At 37.0% G+C, this 24,135-nt stretch overlaps 1 protein-coding gene across 2 annotated transcripts in view; it reads right to left on the bottom strand.

Moving 5' to 3' along the window:
• mtss1 (MTSS I-BAR domain containing 1) overlaps positions 1-23,638 on the bottom strand; it is a 37,212-nt gene extending 13,574 nt beyond the window's left edge. For both annotated transcript variants that reach the window (XM_083532708.1, XM_083532709.1), the window contains exons 1-10: positions 22,818-23,638; positions 13,995-14,056; positions 9,055-9,128; positions 6,967-7,051; positions 5,755-5,846; positions 5,099-5,173; positions 1,492-1,649; positions 1,115-1,222; positions 896-993; positions 639-729 (exon numbers count right to left, since the gene is read on the bottom strand). In XM_083532708.1, the coding sequence (XP_083388834.1) occupies positions 639-729; positions 896-993; positions 1,115-1,222; positions 1,492-1,649; positions 5,099-5,173; positions 5,755-5,846; positions 6,967-7,051; positions 9,055-9,128; positions 13,995-14,056; positions 22,818-22,889 (915 nt within the window). In that variant the 5' untranslated portion in view covers positions 22,890-23,638. The remainder of the gene's footprint in view (positions 1-638; positions 730-895; positions 994-1,114; positions 1,223-1,491; positions 1,650-5,098; positions 5,174-5,754; positions 5,847-6,966; positions 7,052-9,054; positions 9,129-13,994; positions 14,057-22,817) is intronic.
• Positions 23,639-24,135: the final 497 nt, after the last annotated feature.

Below are 24,135 nucleotides of genomic sequence, written 5' to 3'. Positions count from 1 at the left end.
CTACCAGTTAGAGAATGTTCAATAGAAACTGGGAATCTATAATACATTAAACTAAAATATTCCTATTCATATTTCATGATAAGCAATGTGGTTACCTCACAAGTTTAAAGATGTTTACAAAGTAACACATCTAGTATGTGAACACACGCACGCACGCACATGCACTGGCACATGCTCACTCGCAAACACATACATAGGGACCACAGGAATCAGATTAACATATAACCCATTAAGAGATGCATCTGGGGGGCATCCAGTCATAAAATACATAATGTTTCTATTAATACAGCTACTGTATCAAGATAGATAATGCCATTTTCATATTCAAATAGGAGCATGAATTATTTTCTATTCTTCACTATGCTAATTTGATTTTAACAAGATATTGCACAAAAGTGACATGAGCACTGAGAAGGCGAAAAAGTAAGGTAGTAGACAGAACAAAAGCAAGACAAATAGGAAGAAAAAAAAACTATTAGGTCAAAATGCAGCAGCAGTTCTTACCTGATTAGCACAAAAAACAAATGTTGGATATTAGATATTATGCAATTGAAATAAAACAGCATTTTGATACCTTCTGACAACAACAATGAACTATGCAAAGCGTATCCGTCAGTGTGTGTGTGCGCTCACACTACCTGTCCTACTTCTTGGACTTGCAAATGCAGGCCATCCATAACACTTGAGATAGAGTCCAGAGAGGGCACGTGACGCACCGAGGCATAGTTACTAGAAAGAGGCACACAGACAAATGGATAATAACTGTTATATATAACAGTATAAATTGTTACATATATAGATATTCTAAGACAGTAAAAGAAGCTATGTTATTATTATACCACAAGTAATATGTTCCCTGAATACAGTAAGGAAAAAAAAAAGGAAAAAAAAACACCTGCTAATGCTGCTTTTGCGTGACAGTGTGTTGCTGGGAGATGCTGGTGGAGTCTGGAATGTGTAGGCGTATTCAGAACCTTTCAGGTCAAGAATAACCTGCAGATGGAAAGGGGGAACGAGAAGGCGAGAGAAAGAAATACATAATGTATGTCATTATCAGTATCTGTCTATTGCACTATTTCAGTAGGTGCAGTTTGTGTGGAAGTCCAGGGATTACCTGTTCACTAGCAGGTGGTAAAGTACTAGGATCTACTGTCAGGTTACAAAGGTCTTCAAGAATTGATTGCAGATGTGTTACTTCACCAAGCATACTAATCTCTTCATCCTAAAAGACAAAACAAAACAAAACAAAAAAACCCACAACAAATATAAAAAATCATAAACAACATAGTTGAAGACCATCCAAAAAATATGTAAATAAAAAGAAAATTAGATGTATTAAGCAAATAGCACTAGGCCTGAGTTCATATGCGGGGGGGGGGGGGGGGGGGGGGTTTTAGAAGGACTGAATACCTCCTAATGTTAGAGCACCTACACTGTAATTACAACTGTAATGCATGTTGTGAATGTGTTTGAAAGAGGGAGAAAACTCACAAGAACAGGTTTTAGCATTGTAACAAAAGAGCAGAAGCGTCCTCTTTCCTCAATCAGTGCTCTGCACACAGATCTCTTCTCTGTCTCTTCTAGCTCGGTATAGCGAATGTTTACATCTTGCAATGCACTATCCAACTGCATCCGTACCTCATCCCTACCTAAGCACAGGTACACAAAATATTCTGTTAATTTCACATTGTAATACATGTCTGTAAAAAATTATTAACTTAGAGTTCCAGTAATGAGAGGTCCTGGACCCTCCTAAATTAAAGCATGTCACTTTAGCTTACAACTAAAATGACTGAGTACTTAAACACTGATCATTTTTTTTTTCACATGAATAGAAGCAATTCTGAGCATTTTATTACAAATTTGATATTTTGCTAACATTAGCAGTTATAAAACCACCTCTTCATATCAAAGATCGTAAAAAACAATTGTAGCACATAATTTATGCTCAAACTAGCATAGAATAACTTTAATGAAATCTGTCTGTAAGGGTTAAAATCTTATCACAGTACTGAGACAGCACTGATCAAAGTGGTAAATGAAAGAGTAAGGCTTGTGCCTCTATTGCTAATGTTGCTTGACATTAGACACTTGATATTTACAGTATAAATTATCACATTCATTATAGAATACCACTAATGACTTATGAAACATTGAATGTACTTGTGCTGAAGAACCAAAGAGTAAAATCCTTAGTCTTTTATGATCTTTCATACCTCATATCTGAATAAAAAGAAGCTGCTGGAACTTTGTACCTTAAATATTGAAGTCTATAGTAGGAGGCATACAGTATCTCACAAAAAGTAAGTATACCCCTCACATTTCAGCAACTATTTTATTATATGTTCTTAAGGGACAATACTATAGAAAGTAAAATTGGATACACTTTAGAATACTCAATGTGCAGCTTGTGTAGCAGTATAGATTTACTGTCCTCTAAAAAATAATACAACATACAGCCATTACTGTCTAAATAACTGGCAACTCCAAGCAAACATGTTAAAACTGTGTCTTAATCCTCCAGGGCATGTAATTCACCAGAGCTGCACAGGTTGTTGCTAGAATCCTCTTTCACTCCTCCATAATGAAATCACAAAGCAGATGGATGTTAGACACAAGGCGCTTCTACACCTTCCGATTGAGGAGGCCCCACAGGCGCGCAATATGGTTCAGGTGTGGAGACATACTTGGCCACTCAATGACCGCAATCATTAGTTGGTTGGACCAGATGACATACCTCTAGAAGCATGTTTAGATGAGACAGCATTTGAGTTTACAAGATTTTGGAAGGTGAGAGGATGCCTGAGGAATAAAGAATGGGTGTGCTGGTACCAATGTTTAAGAATAAGGGAGATGTGTATGTGCATGTATGAGGACAGTGTGACAGCATTGAAGTGTGCAGTAGGAATGACAGACTGGTTCAAGGTGGAGGTTGGACTGCATCAAGGATTGGCTCTGAGCCCTTTCCTGCTTGCAGTGGTGATGGACAGGTTGACGGACGAGGTCAGACAGGTGTCTCCGTGGACTACAATGCTTGTTGATATTTTGATTTGTGGTGAGAGCAGGGAGCAGGTTGAGAAGAGCCTGGAGAGGTGAAAGTATGTGCTGGAGAGAAGGGGAATGAAAGTCAGTAGGAGTAAGACAGAGTACATCTGGTGTGAATGGGAGGGAGGGCAGAAGAGTGGTGCTGGGAGAAGAGGTGGTGAAGGTGGAGGAGTTCAGGTACCTGGGGGCTAACAAAGTATTGGAGTGCAAAGCATTGGAGAGTGTGTTAGAGAAGTGAAGAAAAGAGTGCAGGCAGGGTGGAGTGGGTGGAGAAGAGTGGCAGGAGTGATTTGTGATATCTGCAAGAGTGAGAGGGAAAGTATACAGGACTGTGGTGAGACCTGCGATGTATGGTTTAAAGACAGTGGCATTGAGTAAAAGACAGGAGGTGGAGCTGGAGGTAGCAAAGCTGAAGATGCTGAGATTTTTATTGGGAGTGACAAGAATGAACAGGATTAGAAATGGAGTTTATTAGAGGGACAGCGCATGTAGGACATTTTGGAGACAAAGTGAGAGAGGGGGGATTGAGATGGTTTGGACATGTGCAGAGAAGGGACATGGGGTATATCGGTAGGAGAATGCTGAGGAGGAAAAGAGCAAGGACAAGGAGAAGGTTTATGGATGTGGTGAGGGAAGACATGCAGGTGTTTAGGGTGAAAGAGAGGACAGGGGGGTATGGAGACAGATGATCCGCTGCGGCGATCCATAACGGCAGCACCCGAAAGAAAAAGTAGTAAATCTGTACTGCTATACAACCTGCACATTGACTACTTGAAAATATATCCAAAATAATTTCTGTAATATTGTCCCTTGAGAAGATATACTAAAGTGTTTGCTGAAATGAGAGGGGTGTACTCACTTTAGTGAGATACTGTTACTGCATATTATGAAACAGCCTGCCATTTATGGGACAGACTTCAGTCGTTAAGTCTAGGTTGAAAACATTTCTTAATAGATCTGGGGGCTCTATGGATGTATTGACACCTCCACTCTGTCACACATTTGCTAATGGTTGACTGGTTGTCTGACTGCTTTATATTCCAGACTGCTCTCAAGTCTATGTTACCTTCAGGCCCTCACGCTTACTTATGACTTAAAACTTTATCCGTTCACCCAGAACAGCTTTTGAGTCTGGTTTCCCTTAAGATTTCTTCCTCTTGTCACCTCAGGTCTACCTTCTCCTCTGGCCTGCTCAGGCTGAGTAAAGATTTTAATTTTACAGTGCCTGTCAAAAGGTTGGAAACACCCAGTCTTTTATTTTTGTCATTTTTGAGACACATGCATGTGCCTTTTGTTTATAGGCAAGAAACTTGGTAAAAGGCAATAACACAAAAACTGAACAGTGAATGAATGAAAGAAAGTTCTGTGTATAAAGTTCAGAGTTCAAATTTGACATTTTTGACTCGAACAGAGGAACTTACGTAAGACAGAGAGAAAAGGATACAAGATCTGCAGCTAATTGTAACCAACTACACCGTACAACAACAGTAAGACAATGACCAGAAGCATATGTTCATGGTCTGCATTATTTAAAGCACAAACAGTCAGCTGGAGTGTTATATATCATGGAATAGCCTGCCCATTCACTAGACCTAAATCCTATTACACTGCTCTGGGTTTAACTTGATCACAAGGTCAGAAGGAAATATCCACCTACCTAAAGAACACCTAAAAGAACACCTTTGGCAAGAACACCTTTAGCAATAGGTATGGCAAAATATTTAAACTGAATGTTTGGCGAAACTAACTGAGATGCAAAGAGTGTATAAACCTGTTATTCATGCTAAATAATTTTTTTTTTGAAATAAAACAATATAGTGAAGAAAAAAAAATCAAATGACCTAGTTTGTTGCATAAACAAAAGGAACCTGCATGTGTCTTTCCTAAAATACGAGAAAAGCCTAGGTGTTTGACAGACTTTTGACATACTACATCTGAATTTCTGTAAAGCAGCTTTTTGAAAAAATAGCCATTGTTAAAATCACTATTACCATTTTAACTAAAATGAAGTCATTTATACTCTTTGTTCCACAAAGGCACTCCTGATTCTTACCTTTTTTTACTTTTTTCTGCAGTTTGATTGTATCAGATGATTTCTTCCTGATGTCTGCTCGTGCCTTCTTATACTCTATAAAGAAAATAACAAATACAATATTTCTAAAACCTTACTGAAGGGATTGAAAGTTTATATAGCCAGAAATCATGTACATACATAAATGAATATAACGTTTAATTACTGAGATTTTGACCTTAATAATTTTAAAGAGTGCCCTTATTATGAAAATCCAGAATTAATATCTTATTTAGTTCATCCTGCTAAGAGCAAGATAACTGAGCAGATTCCTGATAAGGAATAAAAGTTGCATAAGTATATTCATAGGTCCGTTAATGATTTCAATATATAAAATGTTTTATTATCAAATGCTAAACCTTTTTAAACTTTTTATAGTGAAAAGTCCAACATGAACTTATATTAATTTTTTATACAATGTTATACATGTTGTAAATATTATACACTGTGCTATTTTCAAGCACATAAATAATGCCAATTGCTTTCTTAGGATGCTGTTAAGAGAGAAAGACCTAATATGTTTCCCACAGAGAAAAACCCAACATAATGATTACTACATAACTGATTACACCAAAAATAGCTTGATGTCTGATTCAATTAATAAAGAGGTGTTGGCCTGTAGAAGTTTAAGTTTCCACCTTTAGCATGATCCTTATCAAGCTGACTGGCCACCTTTTTCCACTCCTCCAACATCAGCTCCAGTGGACTGATCAATTTATCCATGAAAGCACTGTTATACAAACAGGACAGAGCATTTTAGAATAAAAGAAAAAATTATCACGTTGTTACATGAATGTTGTTACAGACTTTGTTTCCAAATGTCTTTTGAAGAAATTATCAAGCATGAGACACACTTTGTGTGCATCTGGCCTTGGCAATGTCCATGCACGCAAACAAAAATCATAAACGTGCCTCACTGCAAACATTTTTTCACTATTGAGCTCTTTTTTATGACCTGTGCTTAGACATTCCTTTTTCAGTTCTAACAATGAAAACTTTTGGAAGTTTTCATTGTTAGAAGAAATCCTTTTCTTTTTGAAGAAATCCTTTCTTCAAAAAGAAAGGATTTTTTAGCTAACACAAATTTACCTCTCACATGCTAGAGACTACAATTTATGTTTATTTAATAATAAATAATTAACTTTTTACTTTTCAGTTACAACAAAGTGCTACAAAATTATAAATGTACAATGTACAATATAAACAATTTGCAAAGGGGTGTACACAAAAGTCATGGTTTGGTACAATTTCGGAAAAAATCCAAAACATAAAATGTGAGTGAATTACAAGCGGGATGTAAGGATTTTTTCCTTTTAAGAAAAATTCTTGAAGCAAAGTCTAAAGAATCCATATCACAAGACTGTAAAACAGGATGTGGCCGCAATTTCGCACATGCACCAAACAGCACATTACAAATTGTATTTAGGTGTACTAAAAATATTATTTCAGGTACGGATTGAGTAGCCACAGTAACAATGTGCTAACTAGTTTGTTTTTATATCCCTGGCATTGTTGTGTGTTTTCAAGTTTAATAATAATAAAAAAAATGGGCTCAAAGTGCGAGACTATCAAAACCAAACTATCTTGCAGTCAGCCGATTCCTAAGAGAATCCATTTTTTAACTATATTTCGCATGTAAAAAGGATTGCATTCGGCATATGTGTACCTCACCCCACACACACACACACACACACACACACACACACACACACACACACACACACACACACACACACACACACACACACACACACACACACACACATATATATATAAATAACATTTTAACACCATTTTAGTGAAGTTTAGATTTCAGAAAAGTGAAATATACTTATAAAGGACATTCTTACGTAGTAAAGAGTTTTAATTTGTTCTCAATGCTTCTATGTCTCATGCACATTCTGGTCAGTGCTGAGCCAATTTCTTTTGTTGCCCCTGTAAAGCAAACAAAACAAATAGACAAGTTTATATGAAAAACAGGCATGAGCTTGCAACAATGTTAAAAAGTTACCTTATTTAAATCATGTGCCTGATCTTGTGAATTTTTTATTTGCTACACAGGCAGGCAAAGAAAACAACAAATAGTAAATGTACAGCAAACCTGAATTAGAAACTTGTATTTATTATTAATATATGTATATTATATATAATGTTTTGACAACAAAAATCATATAAAATGTTTAAACTGAGAAAAATTTGAAGTTAAGGCAATGTTTAATTTGATGGCTGCAACACGTCAAGTTGGGAAAAGCCATGTTTACCCCCGTGTAGCATCTCCTCTTCTTTATAAAAACAGTATATGTTAGAACTTATAGGACCAGTTCCTAGAGTTTTAGGATAGGAATGTTGTCCCATTTGTGTCAACCGAGTGCTGATAAGCTGGATGGTCCCTCTCGTTTTTAGTCCAGAGGACATGGCTTCAAAAGTTTCCAAAGAGAATTTTGATTTGTCTGACCACAGGACATAAAAATGAGTTATAGAAAATGTAGCCAATTAGTGCAGGATTGTAATGATATATGGGAGGATTTTATTCCCCACGTGGCAGGTTCTTAGTTTTATTTATCTTTAGAAACTCTTACTGGTCAAACAGCACACGTGCACAGTAACACCAGGAAGTAAATGCTGCTCTCAGTTCTGCTCAAACTGCTGTTTTGTGCTAACTGAGCATTTGTTTACAAAAATAAAAAACAAAAACAAAACAAAAAACAAAACAAATAAAAAAAGGACAGTCAAAAAAGTTGTTTTATCAGAGATTTGCACAAAACAGCGATGAGGAAAATATTCTTGGGGGCGGAGTAACAACAGAGACTTGGAGATCTGCATGGGGATGGAAAATCTGAGCCTATTTTATATCTATAAGATACAACATATCTCCCTTTACAGTTTTATACGATGTTATACGTTTTATTGCCCGTTTGTTTTTATAAGAGAAATGCTTGAAAAGTAAGTGTGTCTGTGTGTGTGTGTGTGTGTGTGTGTGTGTGTGTGTGTGTGTATGTGTGAGTGTGAGAGAGAGAGAGAGAATTGTTGAGATTGAAATGGCCGTACATCAATATGAATAGCCATGACTGTAAAACAATAGCTTATCTTGCTACCTGGTCATGAATATGAATGCAAACTCAATATCCAAACATGTGTAACAATGGCCTTTAATGGTCAGTCATTCATTAATATGCAGACTGTATGAATAGAGTATGAGTTAGCAGGTGGCTCTCAAACAGGGGGAGGGAGAAAAGGATCAGACATAGTCTCAGATAAATGTTTGCAGGAATCGCATTTATCATAAATATCATTTTTTGTAATTTTTTATATGAACTCATGAAACATATGGCTTTTAACCCATTACTTTTCTGGATTGCTACATTATTATAAAAATTCAATTCAGGAAATTAATTTTCACAGTACTTCATCTATAAGGTACTATTACATTATCTTTTTGAGCAATATCAACTTTGATATGACATAATGGACAGTTAAGCTCAAAGTGTCTTCTTTTTAAATATATTTTAATTGTGTATGTAGCCCACTTTTATCAGGAACTGTTAACATTTAAAGGTAGGTAGGGCATTTTCAGCTGTGAGCCCAAAAAAATTTAGCGAAGGCTAACAGGTTAACCTAATTAGTCGCAAAATGTTCTTCCAGGCGTTTACTGATTACTGCATGGATCAAAAGCTGTATGTTCTTTATTAGTAACTAGAATAATGAAAAGTACCAGGCAAACCTTTTTGTTTAGGCAAGCATTTTGTTAATAGCTTAGATTTATATCTCTTTAATAAAAAAACAGATAAGGAGGGTTTAGGTTTAATATGGTCTCATACATTTGCAAAAGATTTTTTTATAATATACACTTTTATAACAACTAGATTTTTTTACACTAATGCAAGCTAAATCAAAAGATTAAATAAGTGACTAAAAGAAAAGAAAACAGGATTTCTCACCTCGTGTTCCAGTTGCAATATCAGCAAGCTTCTGAAAAGCATCCAGAAATGAGCCGACGACAATGATGGTTGTCCTATTACAGAGAGACAAAAAGCAGAACATAAAAAGACATTTGAATTTGCATAAATCAGTGCCCCGCCATTTTCACTAACATCTATCATTTTAGAAGGGTAGCAAAGTGAACAGATCGATATGACTCCAAAGTTAGTGTTTTCTTTTAGCATCAAATTGGCTTGCTTGATAATATTGTAGGGTTTTGTTTGCTTATTTGATTTGAATACAAGAAAAAACCATTCAAGAATTCTCAAGAACTGCATACTTAAAATACTTTATTCAAGAAAGACAGCTTTTAGTGCAATATGAACAGCTGGGAGCCTAAATGATTGAAATATATTTTTGCAAAATAATGCGATTTGATTGTTTTCCTTTTCAAACTATTGAGGCTTATAAATAATAATAGTTTTAATTTGGGATTCAGCCTAAAATAAAGACATGATATATTTTTGCAAGATCACCCACACCTGCTGCTTACTTGCATGGTAAACAGCTTCAATAATGGGGTAATAACCTTATTTCAATTTGGTAAAAGGGTAATGCATCTTGTAAAAATAGTTCACGACATGCCAGTGAATTTTGGTACATTCTAAGGCACAATTCTTATTTGCTGATGAAAGTCTGAATAGATCAGGCAAAAAAAAAAAAAACAAACAGTACAGTTATTGAATTGCAATGTTTGTTCTAATGTTGAATATTAAAATCAACTAAAAAAAAATTTATCCAAAGCAATGGCCATTTTTCCTTTATAAAACATGTATAAAATTGAAGCTGCACTAAACCTAAAATTTGTGAATCAGTAGTCATATTTAATAAATGTGATAAATATCATGTAGCTCAATTAACTACATAAAGGACAGAAACTGTTCTGGAAAATAACAGACCAGAAGTGTGCGGACACCTGGCCTTTTTTGAGCATCACATTTCACATTTAGTCTGAATTTGCTCTTATAATTACCTCCACTGTTCTGGGAAGATGTTCCACTAGATTTTAGAGTGTGCTTGTGGCGATTTGTGCTCATCAGCCTCGTGTAAAATCAAGTACTGATGTAGGGTGAGGAGGTCTGGGGTGCAGACAGGGTTCCAATTTATCCAAAAGGTGTTCAGTAGAGATGAGATCTGAGCTCTATAGCAGGCCACTCATGATCTTCATCTCCAAAACCATGTAAACCAGATCTTCATGGAGCTCACTTTGTGCAAAGGGGTATTGCCATGCTGAAACAGGTTTGGTTTTCCAAGTTCAAGTGAACGCAAAATGTTATTATAGCGCATCCAAAGACGTCCTATACATTTGTGTGCCTGCAGCTTTGTGGTAACAATTAGGAGAACAACAACATATGGCAGGAAAGGTCAGATGTCTAATACTGTCGTCTTTATAGTGTATTAAATTAGGTCCAAAGTGCTTCAGCATTAAGCATCCAACGGAGAACAATTTATTTATGGCTCTTTTAACACCATGCCAGCAACAATACCTATTTTAATGGCAGGGTGAAGGTATGTAATGGGAGACATATTAGTAGTCTTTATTTTATAAATTCTTCATGTCAAAAACAGCAGCAATATTAGGCCCGTCACTTTAACACTTTATAAGAGTTTATTTTCTTGGTGAGACATTTTAGAAGACTCCCAAGTAAGGTAGTTTCTGAGGTAAAAGTGTTGCCTAATGTTATAAAGAGCATAACAGTTTGTCATTTTTGTTTTACAGGGATCACATGTTGGGGTTTCTTCACCGTTTAGTAGAAAAGCATGTGTAAGTCTTAAGTGTCCAACATGATATCTAGTGTATATGGTGTGATCATGTCTAAATTCAAAATTGTCTTTCAGATATAGCAGAATTGAGGAAAACCAATAAATACACCAACAGAACCTACAAACAGCAATTTCACTTTAATTGTTATACATGGAATTTGTCAGTGGTTTTCAAAACAAGCAGCCATATTATTACTCATTCGTGCTATACATGTATTACACTCCTTGTAATAATTATTACGTATATTACTAGATCTGATTAGCACAAGTAGACTTTATTCTGTCATTTATCTCAAATGAATTTATGACAAAAACACTCGCTGAAAAATAGTTCTGTGCTTATATCTATGCTGTTGATATAAAGAGGTGGAGTTTTAAGGGTTTTAAAACAAGAAACATATGAAATACATTCTTATAGTGATTAACAGACTGATGTGCGTTTTGTTCACAATTGTTACCATTAGTAAAATGCAAACATTATTAAAAATACTTTCATTCAGTATATTTCAGGTTAACTTAAAAGTAATAATGTAATTCATGCACTCAATTACTGTTGCTAGCAATGGACAAATGGACTTGTGCTCATTATGGCTTGTGCAATTGTCTGGGACACAAGAAAATATTTTTAGCCATACCAAAGATTGCCAGAGAGTCTGTCTCAATTACAACCTTTCTACTATTCACTCACTTTATTTTCTTATCAAGGAAAAATGTAAAAACTATAATGACCTTTGCATAAGTCTAGCCTACATATACACAGTGCTCTTGCACACAAGGTTTACAGATGCAAGCAATACTGATGCATCTCCAACATTTCACATTATAATTAAAAAATTTTATTCAAAATGTAAGCTTCCCAAATATGTGTCTCATACAAGGACATGTGAATTTTCACCTTAGAGAAGCAAATGTTGCTGTCCATCAATTTGGTTAGGGTTATAAGGCCATTTACAAACAATTTAAAGCAATTTTAAAGAGAGCCATTTAAAGCTCATTAATGTATAGTGAGGAAAACTATCCACAAGTAAAAGACATAATATCCGAGTGAACTTCTGTACCAGTATGATCCTCCACGCCTACTTAGATCAAAAGGTGCTGGCTATCTGTTGGTTCCTCAAATAATGAAGACTACAGCAGGGGGCAGATCTTTCTCTTATAAAGCCCCACAGTTATGGAACAGCCTTCCAATCAGTGTTCGGGACTCAGACACAGTCTCAGTGTTCAAGTCGAGGTTGAAAACGTATTTATTTAGTCAAGCCTTTTATCAGTAGATTTTTTCTTGGGTAAAGGCTCAGATCTGGAGGGAACATTGATATAGAGTGTTTGGTGAACTGGTATATTTGTATGCTGTCGTCCCCTCACATTCACACGTTCACTCAGGTTTGTTGACGGTGGTGTGGTGGGTCGTCTCTTATCCCAGAGATCCCTCATGTCTGTGTTACCTTCTGGTTCTCCCTTTTAGTTATGCTGCCATAGCGAGTCTTGCCGGAGTCCAAACAGCACAGTGACAGTACTTTCATACAACAATAAGGACACTTAATAATCCATATCCTTCTCTTCCTGTCACCCCTCTTCTCTCTCTCTCTCTCTTTAAACATGCTCCTGAGGCTCCAGTGACCACTGTTCCTGCCCCTCTACCCTCCGTGGATCTTCCCACTTCATCCAGGCCTGCCTCTGGATAGTGTTCTCTTCGACTGGAGGCCACTCTGTGCAGCTTGGGATGGTTTCTCATCACCAACTTGGGTGGTTCCATGAAATTCCCGAGTAAGAACGGGTGCTTTGAGGATGGATTGGACTGTAGTTAATGTCAACAGTCTGCTGCACTGACTCAGGATACAGTTTGCTTCTGATCATCACTGCACCCCGCAACATTGTATATCTGCTTCAAATGGACATTCGGTGCAACCCAGATGAGGATGGGTTCCCTCTTGAGTCTGATTCCTCTCAAGGTTTCTTCCTTATGCCATCTCGGGGAGTTTTTCCTTGCCACAGTTGCTCATCAGGGACAAATGTACTTACAAAGAACATATTTACGTTTAATCACCACATTATCTGTGTAAAGCTGCTTTGAGACAATGTTAATTGTTAAAAGCGCTATACAAATAAAAATGAATTGAATTGAATTGAAAGACAGTTAACAACATTCCCAGGAATGGTCATCCCAGCAAATTCACCACAAGTCCATACCATGCAATAGTCATAGAAACTGAAAAAAACCTTAGACTCTACAGCCCTCAGTTAGTATGTTAAATGTTAAAGATTTCAAAAAAGGGTAAACGCACTGTACGAGGTTTTCTCTATGTTTTAGTTTGAAATTATCCTAAACTTTGGCCTGAATCTTATTTTTCACTGTTTTCTCTCTGTTCCTCCATTTTTCATCCTGCAGCGTCTCCTGTGTTTACCCGTTCAGGGGTCTCATTTATAAATGTGGCATACACACAAAACGAGGCTGAAAACGTGAGTACACCACTTTCCACGAAAAGGTTGCAATTTATAAAAAACAAACATGTTGTGAAAAGGCGCGCACCTGTAAGTAAACTCTGAGCCTGGCGTGCGCACAACGTGAAAACACAGAAGGCGAGAAGGAGAAATTGGCGACACCGATTGCGCACACAACGTTTGCGTGGAAAGTGGAGTACGCACGTTTCCAGCCCGTTTTGTGCATACCCCATAAATGAGACCCAAGAGCGCTGCAGGGTTTAGCGGGTGGTGTGTCAGTAATAATGGTCCGTGGGGAAAAACAGTGCTCTGTGTGTAGTTAAATGGACTAAAATTTACAAAACAAATTTGTATTCAGGTTGCTCAAGAAATCGCTTCAGCCCTACATATCAGAACAAACACCTTCTACCAACCAGTCAAGCACAGTGGTAGAAGGGCAGTCATTGAGTCGACCATGAACATCTCTTTATACCAAAGTATTCTAGAGTCAAATGTGAGGCCATCTGTCCCACAGCTAAAGCTTGACCAAAGTTGGGTTAGAATGCAACAGGACAGTGATCCTAAGCACATCAACAAAACAACAGAATGGCTGAAAAAAACAGTATCAAAGACATACTTTCTGTTTCATATGTGTATAAAGGTATCCGATAAATAACCCAATGGCTGAAATGTGTGTAGACAAAAAGGCAGTTCTTACCTTAGCTGAGACTGTAACTTGGCCCCTTTTGTAACAAAGTCCTCCCAGGCAGGGTAACTTGCCTAAAGGCAAACACAAACGGAAAAAGTAGTAAGGTTATTTAGAATAAACAGAGGCAAATCATTAGACTGAGTTAGGTCTAGTCTCAGATATCCACCAACTTTCATAAAAACTTAATGAAAAACTAACCAAAATCATGATCTTAAACTGGATATCCTAGAAATCTTGCATCCTTTCAGATTTATATAACATGTGAATATTAAAACACTACTACTAATAGAATAATAAAATTAAACAGATCTTTGTTCTGGTCAATCAAATTCACACTTGAACACATTGATACAAATCACCTGCAAAAGAGTATATTCTGATATTTACAATCACAATGCTCATTATGTGCTCTACCATTTCTTATACACTAGACAGAGAAGAAAAAGAGAAAGAAAAAAACACCAAGTCAAAAGTATAGAACAAAAATAAGAACAAAAGTTAGCTGTAGAATTTTTTTATTATATAATACACTAATGTGATCTGAAAGTAAAATCAATGCTGGTATGCTGTGTTTGATGAATTCGCATAAAAAATAAAAAATAAATCCTGAAGAATGCAGTATGTTGTGCTAAAAATGGATTTTACCGGAATAAGGAAAAATACAAAATCATGAATATTTTTCTCATTTGTATATTTAAGCTAGTAAGCACATCATGATATGCTTATCGCATAGGGCCTGCAATAATTAAACAGCAACAAAAGGTCGAAGGTTTAGACAGACATGGATAGCAAAAGAAAAGCAGATTTGAGGTCTGTATGCCAGGAAAATCCAAGCACAAAAATCCAAATATAACCACAGACGGAAAATAAATGTACATGTGAAAAAAAAGTGTTTGAAACCCTTGTGCACACAAGTTATCGATGCACACGCAATACAAGCTGAAACGCGCGAGGTAAAACCTGTACGCACAAGCAAAATAATTCTCTGCCCTCAGATGCTGCTTCTTTTCTTTACTATCGCATCTGCTCGCACGAATATTTGTCCATTTTGTCTGCAATGCTTTTGCTGAATATTTGATGGTTTATTTTGCCAACTGTACCATCAAATATCACTGGCTAAGTAAATCTTTTGTTAAAGATGTTCATAAGAATATCAGTTGGTCATCATATGAGCACTTGTCCAGGTACATTAAGTTCTGCTTTGCAAAAGCTGGCCCTAGAGTGCATTCTTCTCATGTGTGTGCTAAGGAAGAGTTCATACAGGATGAATGCGTTATTGTCAGCATTAGCGAGATGTTGTGGAACTTCGTAGCGCATGACGGCTAATCCTATCAAGAGCTAGTTAATGCTAGGTATGATGGAAATTGGTTTATTAAAAAAAGATGGCACCAGGATGCATGACAGACATTTCAGAGTTATTTACCAACACAGTGTTGAAGGTCAGAAGTCGTAAGAATAGTTTGGCTGAAATGACTGGCCAAATGAACAACATTAAAGGAGACTCTGCAACTCAGCAATGGAGAAATTATATCATGCATCTTTGAATCCTACAGATTTTCTTTTTCTGCATACTTTGGTATGACAAATTTTAATGTTTGGCTGGCTTGTGCTATTTTTGCATAGCCTACAAAAAGCAAATCCTTTTACATGTGGTGCAAAACCAAAATATTGCCAAACAGCCTATACTGGCTTAAGTACAAACCAACCTAACATCTGTGTTTGCATCCGTTAATTTAAGTTTTTTACTTAAATACTCAAACCATCTGGTACCAGTAAATATGCCACAGTTATAGAAATCTGTGATCATCTTTTTCACCCCACCCCTGTTGAAATGAACATTAACTGAAGCTCTTGACCTGTATTGCAATAATTATATGCACTGCGCTGAAGCCACAATGTCTCTTGCAAACAAGATGTCAACCAATACAACAGTATTCTCACATTGCTCCCCATTTAACAGAGCAGCGGCGGACTCTGGTAGACGAGGGTCGGTTGCTACAAATCGTATAAGTTGCTCTGCGGGTACTGAATCTCTCATGCTGCTTTCAGATCTGAAAATTGGGAGGCTTACATTGCATCCAGGGCCAAACTGAAGCAAATATTTCAGGATGCTAAACACAAAAAAACTCCTTAATGTATGTTGCAAGACATCCTGGTTCCCTGACTGCAAACCACCCAGCATCTCCCCTCAACCAGTTACAACTGCTTTCTTTAGAAGCACAAGACATTCTATGCTTGCTATGACCAGAAAAATATAACGGAACAGTTGCCATCAATGTTAACTACAGCATATATACAACTGTATAACTACAGCACTATAAACGTAAGGTTTCAGACTTATTGCTATATAAACTACTGGCCGGATGCTAACTGGATACACTTTATTGTCCCTTTACCTGTTCTCTGACTGTAACAAATTTAAACATAACCCAACAGCTCTCTGTGAAAAATTTGTATTTAATATAATTATGATCAGTAGAAGAATAGCCAGCCATGTTAAATACTTGCAATAAGCCAGCTTTCAGAACCATCCGAACAGAACCAGGCATGCAGCCAAACATGCTTCAACAAGACGCTACATTGAGATGATTCCATACATTTATTTTGCAAACCCTGCTGGAGCAAAAAGGAGCCATTCTGTGCACTGAAACAGAAACCAGCAACTCAAACTTACTATTCATGAGAGTTTAAACATAACTCATTGCCATATTCAAACAACTAACAATAGGAATATGGCTCTCTAAAGCCACCACATCAAAGGTGATCCCTTCTCTAATATGCACAACAAACCGGTAAAAGAAACAAAGTAGTCACCTCAAGAGGAGTGAGGAAAATAGGCCATGGTGGATTTATAGGCTTCTAGACGTGATCGTAATAAATGTTCACATGCCATGACATTGTTTGTTGTTTAGTTAATTTAATTAAGCCTAGTTAAACTTTCTGTATAAGTTTCAGTGTAAATAAATATTTTCATGAATAATTTATCACAATAGCCTACAGGCAGGAATGTACAAGTACATGACAAATCACTCTAAAAGGAGTGTCTCTGTCAGAGATGAGACGAAGAGCGCCACTCCCACCCTTTTATAAAATGCACTTCCCAAAAAAATTATGTAGGAAATTATTTCTACATTAAAAATATACACAAGAGTGTATATTTATTATATTTATTATACTGACTAAATTAGCAGAGTTAAATTTTTTTATTTCACCAATTTAAAATAAGCTATTCCTTTTCCAGCTGCGGATTTGTGTTGTTAGAAATGCATGTGCTCCAACTCCTCCTCTGTTGCTAAACAAATTAAGGAGGAAGCATGAGTTACAGAACTGCCTGCTCTATTACTAATTTGTTTACTCGTCCGTCAGGGAGAATGTAAGCTAGACGAGCAGTGTAGTTTTAAAAAATACAATAAACAATACAGTGAGGAAAATAATTATTTGAACACCCTGCTATTTTGCAAGTTCTCCCACTTAGAAATCATGGAGGGGTCTGAAATTGTCATCGTAGGTGCATGTCCACTGTGAGAGACATAATCTAAAAAGAAAAATCCAGAAATCACAATATGATTTTTAAACTTTTTATTTGTATGATACAGCTGCAAATAAGTATTTGAACACCTGTCTATCAGCTAGAATTCTGACCCTCAAAGACCTGTTAGTCTGCCTTTAAAATGTCCACCTTTTATTATCCTAAATTAGATGCACCTGTTTGAGGTCGTTAGCTGCATAAAGACACCTGTCCACCCCATACAATCAGTAAGAATCCAACTACTAACATGGCCAAGACCAAAGAGCTGTCCAAAGACACTAGAGACAAAATTGTACGCCTCCACAAGGCTGGAAAGGGCTACGGGGAAATTGCCAAGCAGCTTGGTGAAAAAAGGTCCACTGTTGGAGCAATCATTAGAAAATGGAAGAAGCTAAACATGACTGTCAATCTCCCTCGGACTGGGGCTCCATGCAAGATCTCACCTCGTGGGGTCTCAATGATCCTAAGGAAGGTGAGAAATCAGCCCAGAACTACACGGGAGGAGCTGGTCAATGACCTGAAAAGAGCTGGGACCACCGTTTCCAAGGTTACTGTTGGTAATACACTAAGATGTCATGGTTTGAAATCATGCATGGCACGGAAGGTTCCCCTGCTTAAACCAGCACATGTCCAGGCACGTCTTAAGTTTGCCAATGACCATTTGGATGATCCAGAGGAGTCATGGGAGAAAGTCATGTGGTCAGATGAGACCAAAATAGAACTTTTCGGTCATAATTCCACTAAACGTGTTTGGAGGAAGAAGAATGATGAGTACCATCCCAAGAACACCATCCCTACTGTGAAGCATGGGGGTGGTAGCATCATGCTTTGGGGGTGTTTTTCTGCACATGGGACAGGGCGACTGCACTGTATTAAGGAGAGGATGACCGGGGCCATGTATTGCAAAACAACCTCCTTCCCTCAGTTAGAGCATTGAAGATGGGTCGAGGCTGGGTCTTCCAACATGACAATGACCCGAAGCACACAGCCAGGATAACCAAGGAGTGGCTCTGTAAGAAGCATATCAAGGTTCTGGCGTGGCCTAGCCAGTCTCCAGACCTAAACCCAATAGAGAATCCTTGGAGGGAGCTCAAAGTCCGTGTTTCTCAGTGACAGGCCAGAAACCTGACTGATCTAGAGAAAATCTATGTTGAGGAGTGGGTCAAAATCCCTGCTGCAGTGTGTGCAAACCTGGTGAAAAACTACAGGAAACGTTTGACCTCTGTAATTGCAAACAAAGGCTACTGTACCAAATATTAACATTGACTTTCTCAGGTGTTCAAATACTTATTTGCAGCTGTATCATACAAATAAATAGTTTAAAAATCAAATATTGTGATTTCTGGATTTTTTTTAAAAATTGTGTTTCTCACAGTGGACATGCACCTACGATGACAATTTCAGACCCCTCCATGATTTCTAAGTGGGAGAACTTGCAAAATAGCAGGGTGTTCAAATACTTATTTTCTTCACTGTAAGTTCAGGTGTGTTCAGAGCACGTCTGACAAAAGGTCTTTAGCATCACATTACTTAGGATTTGACTGTGGTGACATTTTGATTGTTCACAATCTACAGTTGTCTCATGTCTACCCCTACTTGAATGTCAACATGTACTTTCTCAATATTGTACAAAGTTATTGTCAACACTCCTAGATATTGGAATGCAATCATCTCATCAACCATCAAGTTCCCATGTAATTATGAACCAGCACCGGTTTGTTGAGAATGTTCAGGGAATGATTGTTTGAGACCCTCCAGCACTTTAACCACAAGCTTGTCAAAATAAGTGCGTTTACTAAAATCTTTAAAAAAATAATAACAATAAAATAAAAGAACACTTTTTAAACAAATGCATACTAACCGCTCACTCTTAACGCTCCACTCTTCCAGATATCTTACAGCTTATTATTTCCCCAATGGTAAAGCCCACAAGCCTACCCGTGCAAATTTGACATTTAAATTCACAAAAAAGTGTGCATTTAGTTCATGTCTTCTTTTCCAGTTCTACAGTATTATGAGCTTGGCCCTTCTTTCTGCTTTAAAAACTTAAACAATTTGAGCATACACCTTAAAAATAAAAGGAAAGAACCGGTTCTTCCAAAATGCATATTTACACTCTGATACAGTGAAGCAGAATTTTTAGTTATTATAAATAAACCACAAAAATCTCTCTCTGACTTGCTCTTTATTAGTCAGGCATTTTAGAGGTATTACAGAACATGCCAATAAATTGCATCTTTTATTTTTGTTTTTTGTAAACCAGCCAGAGTCTGCCATCTGTAGAACATAATTCTGATGATAGTCAGATTTGAATGGTTAAATTTAGTCATGGACCAAACCAGCTCAAGTTTAAAAAGCTCTGTAGCTGACTTGCTGGCTTAAAAAATGGTGTACAAAATAAACAAACAAATATAGAAACACAAACAAACACCTAAGAGTGACAGAAAAATTAAGAAATGTTGTGTGTAGGTAAACTTGGATTTTTATTTCTTAATACAATGCCTATCAAAGGTTTGGAAACACCCTAGTCTCAGTGTTTTTAAGAGATTCCCTTTTAAAAAGAGGGGGGGACTAAATGGGGGGGGGGGTTAAATAAATAAATAAATCACATATAAAGCAGTCATAGGCAGAGTACAAATTTACAGCTTCAATGCTTTTCAAGACTATGTAAAAAAAAAAAAAAAAACCCTGATAAGATAAGGATTGGAAAATTCTGTAAACATAATGTGGACAAACTGTCTGCACAGATTGTAGAACTGGGACTGTGCAGTGTCCACCAACTAAGCACTTCACATATCAACAACAACTCTAGGTTCATTAAACCATCATATCTACATCTAACAGGGTTAATCCAGGCTCATGACCTGTCCATTTAATCTTCATCTTTCAGGAGAGTTCTGTAAAATTATTTTAAATCAGCCTTTGGGCTGAATGGGACTGGACAATTTACTAATTTTTCAATTATAGTGCACTATAGAACATTCAGACAAAGCTTCTACTGCAAGGCCCATCACACACCTACAAAGGTTTGGATAGAATTGTTCCACAATGCCAAGGTATGACATTACTTCCTGGCTGGGAAACTGCCAAAAATCTTTGTGCTTTATGGATAAGCCATTCATTATAATAAAAATCTTAGAATCTCAGCTTGGTTTGGTATCTGCTCTCCCTGTGCCATCTTCCATGGTCAAATTCAACATTACTTCATATTTGGCAAATCACAAAGTCATTACATCACACTCCCTTGACATGTGTTCAAAAAAATCAATAGAGTATTCTTTTTTATTTTATTTTGAGCAGTTAAAAATTTATTGTACACTTTTGTGAATTAGTTAAAGTTTTATGAAGCCAACCTATGGAAAAATTCAAAAGGTCCTTTTTTGAGTCATTCAGTTTGTTCTGAATAAGTCACACCAATGTCAAAATATGCCCTCACTTCCTGATTTAACAATTTCACTTTCAAAGTTGTATGAACAAACTGTCCTGCTGAATAACCCCCCCCCCCAAGTTGGTCAGAGTTTCCTAGTCTTGGTTTATAATTGTAATAAAATTTGTAAGTGGTATAAAATTTGTAAGCGAAGGACGTTTTTTTTTTAATTACCAAATTGTGCTAAATGAATTTGAAAGTGTGTTCAGGCCATTTTCAGACCCTGATCACAAAGTTAGATAGAGCTGAGTTACAACAGAGGAGTAACAAAACCCTGACATTGTGGGGTGAGACAGCAGAGCCTAATAAAGTCAGAGATGATGCAGGGGAAGATAAATTGTAATAACCAGAATTATATAACAATTCATATCAATCTCCTCCACAATTTTCTATACAATATAATTGTTAGCAGGCCTGTAAAGTGTAAAGTCTGTGCATGCCACAGCAGATGTACATTTAGTAACACCCATAACTCCATAAAAACAAAAAAAGCTGAAAACCACTAAAATGAGGATAAAATAAGAAAATGACAGACACATCTGGGCTCAGGTCTAAAAAAAATAAAATCACAGGGCGATATGTTGGCTCTGAAGGAAGTGTTGCCACACCACATCTCCAGGGTCTCTAATTCAGTTACATGCTCAGTTTACTGTTTATGTTTTAGGTGTGACTTAAGTGGGATATAATGATTAGAGACAACGAAAACCACTGTCTACACTGTAACTAGGTGATCATAAACACTTATTACATTACACAGAAAGAGAGTTCTCCTTAATTATTTTCAGAGCATCAGCGACTGTCAATAGTCAGCTAGAACGCTTATGTACTATCGAGTTTCTTAAACACACACATCACACACATTGTGCGCTAATACGCCCCCAGCAGTGTAGCCAATGCCATTTTGTTCAAGTAGGAAGGTATGAGTCAAACAAACCTGAGGTAGGCATGAAAAACACTCTGGTTTAATCTAGACTGAGACATACCAGTTTGGTCACATTGGTCTGATTAGAAAAAGAAATGATTCAGATCCCATCTGAGCAAAAAATATAATTGGTATGTGTAATTGAAATCAATAAGCAATTCAAACTGATACCAGGTACAAAACTGCAGTAAACCAACACTAATTGTGATCTGAAGCAGATCAAAGGAGGTTTTTATTTCATGATCATAGAAGCAAACAGATGTGAAATTCAATATACAAATACATTTATCCAGATCATAGTTAAAAATATTGATAAATGCTTATAGGAAAAATATACTTCTGATATTGTATTGGGTCTTTTGGCACATACATGTGTGTGTGTGTGTGTGTGTGTGTGTGTGTGTGTGTGTGTGTATATTTATTTATTTTTTATTTATTTATTTTTCTTTTCTTTTCTAAGCAGATTTTATACACAATTATGAATGAAGACTCTGGTCGATGTTGATATATGATTTTACAATAATGCTTCCAATCCATTTGGGTTTTTCAGCTTTCCTCAGGATTACATAACTGTAATTTCACAGTTTATACGTCTCATTTATTCATTAAACGCAGAACCAACTTATTATAAAGTGTCCGAATGGCAAACATATAGGGATTCTTACTATTTGTGTGTTCAATAAGGTTTTGGAAGCATCTTTTACAGTGTTGTAGGACAAACAGTTATCGTTGTTGTTTCTCCCTTTCAGCAGTGAAGCGACCAACCAGAGAACTGTTGCTATCCGAGATGGAACCTGGACATTTGCTTTCTGTAGCCAAACAGCTGGTAAGTAACTTGTGCATGGGGCACATGGCAGAACAAGGCGGATATACAGCACTGAAAGATTCTTATAAAGTCCGTTAAAAAAATCGAGTATTTTCGTTTAAGGTGTTCGTGTTATCATTTTCTTTTACCTTCATGTCGTTCATGATAGATTGGAAGAGTCCTCCCAGCGCGCTGCACTCCTTCTCCATTACCGCATCCATTTTTCCACGAGCGAAAAAAAAACCCTCACCAAAAACGCAGTTATCTTCGTATGAAAATAAAATGATCGTAAATCAAAAACAATGGTGAACGATATGTTTACGTAGCTATAGTTACCTGCCCCTGGAAGGGCAAACGCTACAATGAAGAGGAGCAAAATATTGTGGGAAACGGCGTATATGTCAGGTAGAATAGTTAGCACTGGTTTGCTAGCCGGCTAACTAGCTTTTGCGACGAGCTCGATAAAAAACGTACACCACTGCAAATTCATCTCGTTTGCTTGGACAGCGAAAAGCCTTCAGCTGTGTTCACATATCACTAAGCAGTCCGCAATCCATACTCGGTTAACGAAGTGTCGTAAGCACAGGAACTCTGCTAGACTACTCTGAAGGCAAAGAAACTGCCCGGCTAGTTCCCAACTTCACCTCACTCAACGTTCAGAAGGAGACCTATAGGATCAATAATGCAGTCAACCAGATCGCTTTAAATTCCTCCTGTTCGCCCGTCCAGTTTATCCAGTCAGCGGCGTGCTGCTAAGGTGATCCTGAATCCTCTCCCTGACTCGTATTTGAGTTAATAATACGCGCTTGTACTCCACAGAAACACTGACAATTGTTTCCACTCTGCTCCACGCACTCCGGTTCCTCTCCTGTGCGTGCGTGGAACAAGTTCCTGGGTTGTATTCCAAACGCCTCTCTGTTCCCTGAATAGGAGCACTACGGAAGAGCCGCGTAGTTTTAACACTCTCTATAGTGCAGGAAAGGTCATTTGTGATTCAGCCCTGGTTTATGATCCAAAATGTAGGGAGTGGCCTCGTCTCTTTTGAGTTTTTTCAGAGGCGAAATGTAAGCTAATTAAAGGTAAAATAATCGAATATAAAGAAATAAATTTAAAAACAAATAAACAGATAAAATGAGTTCTATTAACACGGTTTCGTGGGAGATAGTAAAATTAATCACACTTGAGGGGGAGAAACGTACTGCTGTTTATTTGTGACACGATGCAAACAGGACGCACAGAAAAGATAAACCTTTACATTACACCGTAGTGGGAAAAAAACAATCTACAATTTAGTGCTTTATAAGAGATAAGGGCTTCCGAGCAACGGATCACACAGAGCGCATGCGCACCCACACTAATTATTATTATTATTATTATTATTATTATTATTATTATTATTATTATTTATTCTAGTAGTAGTAGTATATTTTTTTCGTTTATTTATTCGGACTGTATAAGGTTATCCCC

Source organism: Silurus aristotelis (assembly GCF_946808225.1).
Source record: "Silurus aristotelis genome assembly, chromosome: 2".
Classification (NCBI taxonomy): Eukaryota; Metazoa; Chordata; class Actinopteri; order Siluriformes; family Siluridae; genus Silurus; species Silurus aristotelis.
The sequence above is the reverse complement of the archived record's forward strand: the minus strand, read 5'-3'. Positions and strand labels throughout refer to the sequence as shown.